The sequence below is a fragment of the Hyperolius riggenbachi genome, chromosome 3 (assembly GCF_040937935.1).
Source record: "Hyperolius riggenbachi isolate aHypRig1 chromosome 3, aHypRig1.pri, whole genome shotgun sequence".
Taxonomy (NCBI): domain Eukaryota; kingdom Metazoa; phylum Chordata; class Amphibia; order Anura; family Hyperoliidae; genus Hyperolius; species Hyperolius riggenbachi.
Genome location: NC_090648.1, coordinates 325,134,576 through 325,146,488, shown reverse-complemented (window position 1 = coordinate 325,146,488; position 11,913 = coordinate 325,134,576). Strand labels below are relative to the sequence as shown.

The 11,913-nt window shown below is 43.0% G+C and overlaps 1 protein-coding gene across 1 annotated transcript in view; it reads right to left on the bottom strand.

Annotated features, from left to right (window-relative positions):
• Positions 1 to 1,505: 1,505 nt before the first annotated feature.
• The window catches only part of POC1B (POC1 centriolar protein B), a 218,447-nt gene continuing 208,039 nt past the window's right edge, over positions 1,506 to 11,913 (bottom strand). Inside the window, exon 11 of the mRNA XM_068276831.1 lies at positions 1,506 to 1,601. Coding sequence (XP_068132932.1) covers positions 1,521 to 1,601 — 81 coding nt within the window. The 3' untranslated portion in view covers positions 1,506 to 1,520. The remainder of the gene's footprint in view (positions 1,602 to 11,913) is intronic.

Sequence of the window (11,913 nt, the reverse complement as noted above, 5' to 3'; positions counted from 1 at the left end):
GTGAGGTTCCCTGATCCATCTTTAGGTGAGTATTTAGCGAGTATTTAGCGAGTATTTAGCTTAAGGCCTCTTATAGACGGGAGGCGGGCAGTTCAGCGTCCTGCCTGGTGCCCACAAGTGCAATTCAGGTGCATTTTAAATGCAGCCAACTGACAGTTTTTGTAACACCACTCATGGCAACGCTTGACACGCGGTCACATCCGATGGCAGAGAATGGCGACATGTCGGGTTTGAGCACAGCTGCGGCCGCGCTCACATGCCGCCTGTCCAGCTCCATTACCGAGTGCTAACAACTGCAGGTGCAGGAGAGCCGCTGGCAGGTGGTGAATTCACCTCCTGCCAGCTGCCTGTCTGAAAAAGACCTAAATCAGGGGTCACACTTTTTTAGAAGTTGCATGTGTTTTTTTGCGATTCTCTGAAAAGGTGATCGCACACCTGTAATTTATTTCAATGGCACTGCAATTTTTGCGATTTGTGTTCATGCATGAAATCACAAGCAGAAAATGCTAGGACAAGTGGGAATGGCCTCAAGCTTTATATTGCTATTCACTGAAAAATACATTAGTATTGTCTGTATAAAAGCATGGGAAAACATCAGTGGCTATTCAAAAAATTAGGTTTACAGAGTTGTCTAGTAGCTTATCATGTGTTACATCCCGGTTCATAATACAGGGATAGTGACAAAAATTTCAGCGAATGGCAGTGTGCCAAAGCAGTCAATGTTCTAATGTGCAGTGTGTTATGCCTGCATTGTAGCACAAGCTTTATGCGACACACATAGGGCTTGATTCACTAAAGGGTGCTAAGTGTTAGCACGCCAGTGAAAAGCCCCTTAGCACGTGAAAAGTGCCTTTGCACTTGCTAACATGCGCACAAAAGTTTGCACGTGCAAACTTTAGCAATGCGTGGTGCGCGTGAAACGTCGCACCATTCGCATGCTAAATAGCCTGATAAGCGTACTTACCACGCGAACAGTGCGATGTTTCACACACACCGCTACACTTTGTGCACGATCAGTACCAGCTTTAGACATGCAAACTACTTAGCACCCTAGTTTGCACGTCCAAAGCTTTTAGGCGTGCTAACTAGGTTAGCACCCTTTAGTGAATCGAGGCCCTAGGCCCATATTTACTAAATATTGGTAAAGTTGCAGGGAATGCACAGGAATTTTCCATTTGATTATGCTGCCTATGTAGCCTGCATTGCGCAACCAGCACAACCCATGAATGTTGCTAAGATAATGCATGCTATGCAAGTAGAGTAACTACTTGGCACTAAACAACGTTTCACCAATGTATAGCAGGAAAGACGCTTGAAGCAAATAGCATGTGTTTTGTGATCATCCTCATTGTAGATTTCCGCTGCTAGCTGTGAGTACAGTATTACTGTCCTGCCAAAGGATTTATTATTCCTTTTCTATATTTCTAACACATGTTTCAAAAACAACTCCACTTGCAGGAAGAAGAAATGAACAGTGAACTTAAACAGAACATGATGTACTCTAAAAAGATTAAACATTGTTAAACATAAGCCATTGCAGATAGTGGGAAACAGGTGACATCTGTGGATACTAGAGCAGTCAGAAATATCCTCCATGTGTCCTGTTTGGGGCAAATAAAATAGGAAAGTGTTATCAGATTTCACACCTAGGCAATGCAAAGCCAAAGCATTTAAAGTGGACCTGAACTCACAACTTCCTCTCTGCTCTAAAAGATACACAACAGCATAATAACCTTAAAGAAACACATTTCTTTGTTACAGCAAATACAAATCCTGCAATAAATCTGCAGTGTTTCTACTTCCTGCTTTTATGGAAGCAGACATCTTGTTAACATCCTGTGTTTACAACTTAGCAGCTATGCCGTGGCAGAGGAGATTCCTGAGCTGACACAGCTGAAGAGGTCAAATTACAGTGTGATTAGTCACAGATGAGGGGGAATTAGACAGGCTAAACTCTCTAAATACATAAAGGGTGCATTTCTCTATGTTTTCTTTCTGTTCTGTGCAAGAGTTCAGGTCCACTTTAAACAGATTAACCATTAGCAGGGATTTACAGTGCATTCACCCCAAACTGGCACTGCAATTAAAATGGTGTTTTTTGCTCTTGCTGTAGTTTTTGCAGAAATAACGGCCATTGTTAAGTGAAATAATTCAGCAAACAGGGAAAGGATTTGAGAATTGAGTGCATGTTTCTGCATATACAGAACCCCCCTGGATGGTATACTCTAGTCTAGGTAACGCCATTATATACACCTTTGTGTAACAATGGGTGGGCCTAAAAAGGTAATCAGACTTCTGATTGGCTATCCCTAAGAGTACAAAAATGCTGATTCGCGTAGAAGACATAAGGCTATTTTTACACTGACGCACTTAGTTCTAATGGACACTGTTTTGTGCACTGTAACATGGTGCTATTCCTAATATTTCACACCACATTAGTTACAATGCAATGTAACGGACTCCATTGTTACTCTACAGAACATTCAGTGCGTTGCTAGAATCACACACAATAACGTGCAAAATGCTTGTCAAGAAGCTGCACACTGGTTTGTTGTTTCTTTGCTTGTGTTACATCACATGCCACCTCTACTGTTGTTTTTTGCTTGCATTATGTGTAGGTTATAACCCAATTTAATGCAAGGCCCTAGTGTGAGAGTAGCATGAAGAGGCAGGACTACTGTGTTCTTACTGGAAGCAGGAAATTTGGACGCATGAGGCAAGTGGACAAAAAGGGCTCCACCATTCACTCCCATATTAACCACTTTACCCCCGCGCGTACGTATTTCTCCGCCCCTTTTTCCATCCTTTAAAAACCAGGGACGGAGAAACACGTACTTTCCGCGTTCCCGACGCTGTCCGCGCTCCCGCTCGTAAACACGCCGCCCGCCGCTAGTAAAACCGCCGCCGCCCGCTCGCCCGGAGATCAATGAACGGGAAAATCCATTCCCGTTCGTTGATCTAAGCCCCACAATGACCCGCTGCTCTCCTATGGGCAGCGCGATCATTGTGAGAAGAAACTCACGTGTCCAGCCTCCTTATTCTTCCTCCAAGCTTCCGGAAGGAGGCTTGGAGGTCGCAATAAAGCAAAAAGTTACTGTGGCCATCTTGTGGCCAAATAGTAAACTACACCCTACACATTTTTCACATACAAATAAATGACTTTTACACAAAAAATTAACTCATTACCTCCCACACTCCCCATTTTTTTTTTTTTTTGTAATTAAAAAAAAATTCAAAAATTTACAATTAAAAAAAATACATAATTAGTTACCTTAGGGACTGAACTTTTTAAATATTTAAGTCAAGAGGGTATAACACTGTTACTTTATAAACTATGGGCTTGTAATTAGGGATGGACGCAAAACTGAAAAAAATGCACCTTTATTTCCAAATGAAATATTGGCGCCAAACATTGTGATAGGGACATAATTTAAACGGTTTTATAACCGGGACAAAAGGGCACATAAATTTCATGGGTTTTAATTACAGTAGCATGCATTATTTAAAAACTATAATGGCCGAAAACTGAAAAATAATTTTTTTTTTCCCCACATTTTTCCTATTTTCCCATTAAAACACATTTAGAAAAAAATAATTCTTGGCATAATGTCCCACCTAAAGAAAGCCTAATTGGTGGCGGAAAAAACAAGATATAGTTCATTTCATTGCGATAAGTAATGATAAAGTTATAGACGAATGAATGGAAGGAGCGCTGAAAGGTGAAAATTGCTCTGGTGGTCAGGGGGTAAAACCCCTCAGTGGTGAAGTGGTTAAACATCATTTGTATATTTTTAACATTTTAAAACTGTGCTTGTGATGATTTAAAGGGAAGGTTCAGGGACAGTTAAAAAAAAAATCCAAATCCACTTACCTGGGGCTTCCTCCAGCCCGTGGCAGGCAGGAGGTGCCCTCGGCGCAGCTCCGCAGGCTCCCGGTGGCCGACCCGACCTGGCCAGGCCGGCGGCCAGGTCGGGCCTCTTCTGCGCTCCATTGTGCATTCCACGCCGGCGTGCTGACGTCATCGGACGTCCTCCGGGCTGTACTGCGCAGGCTGTGCAGGAACTACTGAGCCTGCGCAGTACAGCCCGGAGGATGTCCGATGACGTCAGCACGCCGGCGTGGAACGCACAATGGAGCGCAGAAGAGGCCCGACCTGGCCGCCGGCCTGGCCAGGTCGGGTCGGCCACTGGGAGCCTGCTGAGCGGCGCCGAGGGCACCTCCTGCCTGCTACGGGCTGGAGGAAGCCCCAGGTAAGTGGATTTAGATTTATATATTTTTTTAACTGTCCCTGAACCTTCCCTTTAAGTTTACAAAATGCGCCGATGACAAATAACGTTTACAAATATACTAAACATACCTATCGTGGTGGCAGGAAACGTGGGCGCATGAGGCAAGTGGACAAAAAGTGCGCCGCCATTCACTCCCATAATAAATAACATTTGATGTATGCTAGCGCAATGCAATTATATTGAAATGGTATGTTTACATTGGCACATAAGCAGCGGGGTGCGGGTTTAATCCGTTGGTATAACGTAAGGCATGCTGCATGGTACCGGATCACGTGTGCGTGTTAACAGTAACAGTGAAGCATACTTTCCATAAACTGTAGGCTTCATGTGTCGCAATGCACTATGCCACTTTCCATTGCATTACAATCCTGCTTTTAAACAGTACGCAATGTCCCACTGTGAGCCTAGCCTTAATCTGCTTATACACTATGTAGAAGCAAGAAGTTTTAAATCAGGATGATACCATTTATTGGCTAACTAAAAAGAATAAGAATAAGCGAGCTTTCGGCTTCGACAGGATTTAAGCCCAACGAAGGCTGCAAAGCCGAAAGCTTATTCTTTTTAGTTAGCCAATAAATGGTATCATCCTGATTTAAAACTTCTTGCTTTTACTGATGGCTAACACGGTGCAATACCCTACTGCTGCTATTATACACTATGTGTAATGCAGTCCTTCGCGACGCACAATATCATCCCAGCGTGATGCAATGATATTCCTATGGGGCTAGCACACTGACTGAGGTGCAGTGCAGCAGGTTCCATCTGGATGCAGTGCATTTACCGGGTAACATGCACATTCACGGTGCAGTGAAGCATACTTTTAATGGTACTGTATGAGTCACAACACGTTGTATTGCATGTCTAATGTGCAAAGTGATTTTTCCAGTTTTGCGTTTCTCCAGCATTGCAATGTACAGTACATAGTGTGCAAGAAGCCTTGGTGATAAATGTGCTCCCACCACCGTCAGGGCCCAAGGACCCAAGTACTTTTACTTGTATTTTATTGTAATGAATTTCTTTTTATCACCTGTTTTTTTCCTACAGTATTTTCATGAATTTCTGTGAAGTATTAGTTGTTTGCTTCTAGCATGCACCAGGTGTGCTGCTTCTGCCTCAATCTGCTCAGAATGGATTGCTGAATGCAAACATAAATTCTCAGAGCTAATGTGAGCGCCTCTGCTTGACTGATCACTGCTTTATCCAGTTGTAGTGACCATTTGGTGAAACCTGGTAAACATTTATGAAGTTTCACTTGCCGTGACTGCGTTACTTTACATAACTGTCATTCTGTGATATGAGCTGACAAGAGCTGCTGTTTAAAGAACAATTTTGTTTGTTAAAGTACCCCTGACCTGGTTCCCTCTCCTCCCCTCCCCCCGTACATTAATATTGTTTAATTACTGGTGCGGTGACTAGCACACATCACCATTTCCCCCCCTCTTGTGCCTCCTTTAGTCCCCATTCTGCTCAGTCATAATCTTCGACTGAGGCAGAATGTCAATTATGCGAGGGGAGGAAGTGTCAGTCCTTCCTCCCCTCTGCTCGTCCATAATTCAGCCCCCTTCACCTTCTGCTATAGTTCCCCTTATGATTTGCACTGTGTGCGATCTTGTGGTATTTGAGTTTGGATAGTCTTCCGACCTCAAATACCACAAAATTACACACATGCAGCTCCCCTGTGCAACTCTGTGCCGTAAATCATTAGGGGAACTATAGCAGCAGATGAAGAGGGGGCTGAATTATGGACGAGCAGAGGGGAGGAAGTGCTGCCACTTCCTCCCGGCACATATTTTATGTCAGAACGGGGCCGCAGGGGGCGCTGGAAGGGGGAAGATGGTGCTGTGTGCTAGTCACATAGCACCAGTAATAAAACATTTTAAAAGTATCGAGGACCAGGTACCAGGACAGGGGTACTTTAATGTGTATTCTATTTTATTCTACCTGTACCATTCAATAAAGTTAGAAAAAAAAAAGTTGTAAAAGTAAAAAAAAAAAATTATAGTGACAGTCCCAGTAAAATAAAAAGTATTTTTTTAAATTCCCCATTAATTTTTAACCCAAACTTAGCCTATTAACCCATTATTAACCCCTGCAATACCTATGCCTGTTTATAAACATTTAATGACTGCCGCCAGTAGCGATCGGATGCAATCGCTAGGGCAAAAGTTTCAGGCCCCAATGCTCTACAGATGTAACGCTCTGCCATTGCCTAGTGATGCATCTGTATAGCTCTATGCCCCCTGAACTGTCGCCCTAACGAATGCATTCGATCGCCACAGATGCGCAGGTTGGGGATAATGGTCCAACACATACTCAGCTAGAAGTAAAATGTGGCATGTGGGGTATCATTTTAATCGGGAAGGGCCAAATAATGTATTTGTAAATGTTTTATAACTGTGGGATGTGTGATGTGAAAATTAGAAAGGGTGAAAAATGAAAAAAAATTGTTTTCTGCAATTACGCCTATTTTTCCCCATAAATGGACTATAAAACAAAATAGTTTTAGGAGAAAAATATTACCCAAAGAAAGCCTAGATTGTACTGAAAAAAACAAGATATGTATCACTAAGATGGCATAGATAATTAAAAAGTTACTGCTGTATCAAAACAACACAGCTAAAGTGTCAAAAATGTCAGGAACTTTCAAGAGGAACTCCAGTGAAAATAATGTATTGAAAAAAGTGCTTCATTTTTACAATAATTATGTATAAATAATTTTGTCAGTGTTTGCCCATTGTAAAATCTTTTAAATCCCTGATTTATATTCTGACATTTATCACATGGTGACATTTTTACTGCTGGCAAGTGATGTAGCTGCTGCTTGCTGTTTTGGCAGTTGGAAACAGCTGTAAACAGCTATTTCCCACAATGCAACAGGATTCACAGACAGGAAACTGCCAAGAGTACATACTCAGAATTTCTTTGTGGGAGGGGTTTCACCACAATATCAGCCATACAGCACCCCCTGATGGTCTGTTTGTGAAAAGGAATAGATTTCTCATGTAAAAGGGGGTATCAGCTACTGATTGGGATAAAGTTCAATTCTTGGTCGGAGTTTCTCTTTAAGGTGTAAAAACCGTGGAACAAGAACCAGTTAATGTATAGTCATTACCCCTAGCTATTTAGGGGAGATTTGGTTGAGATATCTCGACCAATCACCTTTTTGAGGCAGCGACCACCTAGGAACTAAAGGCCGAGTGGGGACGCTACTTCCCTACCTGCGACAACAAGTGGTTGCCTCTTACAGCAACCCACTCTTGTGAGTATAATCTCAACTGTCTTATTTACTACCCTGATCCACTAACAATATTGCACCAGATTGGGCTCCCGGATCTCTCTGCGTTTTTTCCTCTACTACTCTACAATAATAATTTTGATAGTACTTTTTCAACTACTTTTTGGGACTTTATCAATTGCAAAGTGCTGAAAAGTAATTTTAAAAAGAACTTGAAAACAATCTCTTGGGAGTAGAAAACTCAAGAGAAAAAAAGAATTGCATATGGGCAAAGCTGTGAAAATTTCAACTTAAAACTTGGTAGAAAAAGTGAATTGCAAATGTACCATTGCTTGTTAGTGCAAGTCAAAGCAACAGTAAGGGGGGGGGGGGGGGGGGGGTAGCAAATGTTCAATAAAATGTCATTCTTCTTATTTATTCAAATCTGACCAAAAAAGAGACTACCACAATCATCAACACAGTCCCAGAATCTTATCAAAGCCAAAATCCATGGAGCCTCGACCATTTCACAGACGGTACATAGTGATAGATGATCTCTTAGAGACCACATTACCAATACAAAACACATATTTACTTTTGCAATACATTACAAATATGTTTTGTGTACTTTTCCTGCAAGTGTAGCTGCAAAGATTAGTAGTTTCTGAAAAATTAGCGATATATTTAATATTCAGTACTACAATGCCAGATGATTCATAGAACACTACATATTCATTCATCAGACAGTGATGTCTAATTGTGAGTCATTGACTAAACACTCAGTTGTTCTTTTCTAATCTAGACACGCACTAAAGTTTTCCAATCCTCTTTTTAAGAAGCTTAAGACTGCACATTTTGGAGGCTTTCAGAATTAACACACAACTGTGCCCTTTGTTTTATGCATACCGGCTCTCATGTATGAGTGCTACTGCTTGAATATGGCAGTAACGGCTGATCCTTCAGATTATAGTACGTAAGCAAAAATAAATGGCCCAGTAGTCTTTCAAATGTAGTGCTTCTGTAACTATGAATGCGACAACAGTTTAGCAGTTGCTGGAGAAAAACGTATTGAGGAAAAAATGCAACTCATAACTGCACCACTTCACTTCTAGAGGTCATTTGAGGCTAATTTCACATATGGGCCCATATGCAATTAACATTTTCTCCTAAGTTTTCTCCTAGGCGATCATTCATCTTCATATTCTCTTTAAAATACATTTTCAGCATTTCAGAATTAAAAAGTAGTAGAAAAAGTACTAGCAAAATTATTTTGTGTATTTTCCTGCTTGCTGGGGGTGTAAGTCATTTTATTAAGGTGTGAACTATCAACTTGGGAAAAAACTAAGGCTGAAGAGTGAATTTCATATAGCTTTGGGCGATAGAGTGGTGCGATTGTCCTGCTGCATGAGAGCTCAGGCCAGTACTATCGCACCGTACCATTTCTCCGTGCATATTTTTCTCCTAGAAATCGTTCCTCCCCTAACAGCAATAGAAAGAGTGCTGAAACATTGAGCAATCACAGCTCACGTTGGACGTGCAATGCTGTGAGGCTTAAGCTGTTTCAACATGGAGGATTCTGTAGGCAAGTAGAAGCTGAAGCTCAAGTAGAAGCTGAAAAGCAATGGAGGCTTCAACCATTATATCTGTTATTTCCCATGGTAATCTTGTGCAATGATAGGCTGTGCAATCTGTACTTTAAGGAAGGAAGCAGGCATTAAACTAGTAGACAAAGGAGGCAGAACTACACCAACTTTATGATGAGCACTGCTTTATTCCATCAAGCACGAAGGGTTATAGTGAGAGGGTGAGGAGCCCCAGTCAGATGGGTGGCGAAGGTGGCAACTGCGGATCAGATGATAGCGGTTTCGATTAGTATTAACGCTTGGACACAACTGTATCAGTGATTCACACCACTGGTGCCCCAAGTTAACGACTCACCAGATCCTTTGAACATGGTCAGTAATCACGTGTGGTACGTATGTTGGCCACCTCTCTGGTAAATCCGCTTCTATGATGCGCTCACTTCTTCCTATGATGTCCGCACACCTTGCAATAATAAAAATCACACCAGGCAGTGCAGCTCTCTCCTCTTTTTGCCCCGTAAACCGCTGCAGCAAGCTGAACAGGACAAACCAGTGTGCGGGGCAGGAACAGGATAGAGCTGCACTGCCTGGAGCAATTTTTATTATTGCGAGGGGTTCTGACAGCCGGAGGAAGAGGTGAGCGAGTCACAGGAGCAGATTTGCCAAAGAGGCGAGGGGTGGCAACATCCCAAGTGTTTACTGACCATGACATGTCATAGGATCTGGTGAGTCATTAACTAGAGGGGGGTGCACAGGTGGTGTTAACCTCTCCTCAGGTGACGGTCTGCAGGAGAATGACTTCTGTATTTATGCACCTTTTTACTAGACTAATCAGCTTAAGTGCTTCTCTATATACAATGTGATGGCTCACCCTGCAACTGATCTGACCCTGCAACTCTTATTGATCAGACCCTGGAACTGTTATTGATCAGACCTCCCAGTCATTGATCATAGTGTACGAGAGGAATCGGTGCGGGAGACTTGGGCGCAGGATACAGCCGTTATATGGCTGCTGCTGCACAAGCTCCCGGTCGAGTTAAATACTATTCCCCCTCCAGGCCACCATGGATGGTGGGAATGAAATAATTCAACTTCCAGCAATTGCTGGAAGCCGAATTATTGTGTTTTAAAAGTAACTTCAGCGCCGTCTTCTGACGGCGCTGAAGTTACTCCCTGTGCGCTGCTATAGCCGTAATTCCTATTACGGCCTATGGTGGCACCCAAGTCTCCTACGCTGGATTCACTGTGTTCGTTGATCAGACCCTGCATTTGACATTGGATTTAATTCATCAAGCATTACCGCATGCAGTAATGCTGAAAACAGCTGATTTTTCTGAGCTTTTTGTAAAATGTGAATTCACCAAGGCTATTACCGCATGGCAAGCTGAAATTACCGAGCAATGAGGTAAATTACCGACTTGTGCAGTAAATACTTCAACAAATGTCAATTCATGAAGATTACAGCATGCGGTAAAGCCTAGTAACATGTTTGATGATTACCGGCAGCTCTGGTGTGTCGTGACTCACAGAAGCAGAGAGGGATTACCTATGACTGACAGGAGCAGAGAGCCAATAGAAACAGCCTCTGTCTCCTGCAAGTCCCGGTGATCGGATGAGACACCTTCTCTGGAGGAACAAGCTTCTCTACCTCCCAGGCAGTGCAGGAGAGATCCTTAACAAAAGAGATTTTCCCTGCAGCCCTTCGGACATTTAACCCTTTAGCAGGGCCGGATTTACAGCTCAGGAGCCTGTAGGCACAGAAGTTCTTTTGCCCTAAGCCCCGGTCCTCAGCACAAGCCACACCCCTTTTCTTAATAAATAAAACCACCGCCAGGACCAAAGTTGTATGTTTTACTGCCCAAGGACTACTATCTCCAGCTATGTCCATTTATGGGAAAAGGGATAACATTAAGTACCAGGTTAGGGTTTCCAATAGCAAGATTAGAGCTGACTAAATTGACAGTCAGTGGCATGACTATGTACTCTGTACTGTGCTGCAGAAGACGTCAGTGCTATATAAATACATAATAATAATATGGTAGGACATTAGACTATGACTATGGTATGATTAGATTGTGAGCTCCTCTGAGGACAGTCAGGGACATGACTATGTACTCTGTACAGTGCTGCAGAAGAGGTCAGTGCTATATAAATACATAATAATAATATGGTAGGACATTAGACTATGACTATGGTATGATTAGATTGTGAGCTCCACTGAGGGCGTCCATCTGAAAATGGCGCCTGCGAATAATGGCGCACAGTGTTGCCGCTTATCGCTATTTAACGTTAAAGCCTTATTGTTATTTAGCGTTAAAGCCTTATCGTTATTTAGCGTTAAAGCCTTATCGTTATTTAGCGTTAACACACATAATTCTCTCTGTACCTATCCCTAACCCATACACCCCCCCTGGTGGTGCCTAACCCTAACCATCCCCCTGGTGATGCCTAACCCTAACCACCCCCCTGGTGGTGCATATTGTACTGTAACTATACCTAACCCTACTCTCACACAGAACCCTCCCTGTACCTATCCCTAACCCTAAGACCCCCCGGGTGGTGCCTAACCCTAACCACCCCCCTGGTGGTGCCTAACCCTAACCACCCCCCTGGTGGTGCCTAACCCTAAGACCCCCATGATGGTGCCTAACCCCAGGGCCGGGCCGAGGCAGAGGCTGGAGAGGCTCCAGCCTAAGCGCGCAGTGTAGGAGGGGGCGCACAATTCATTCAGCTGTCATTCCCAATTGTGTTTGAAGCAGAAAGAAATACGAAAAGGGGATACATGACAGTGACTGCAAGCCAGATAACTAGAGATTAAGGTGTTGGG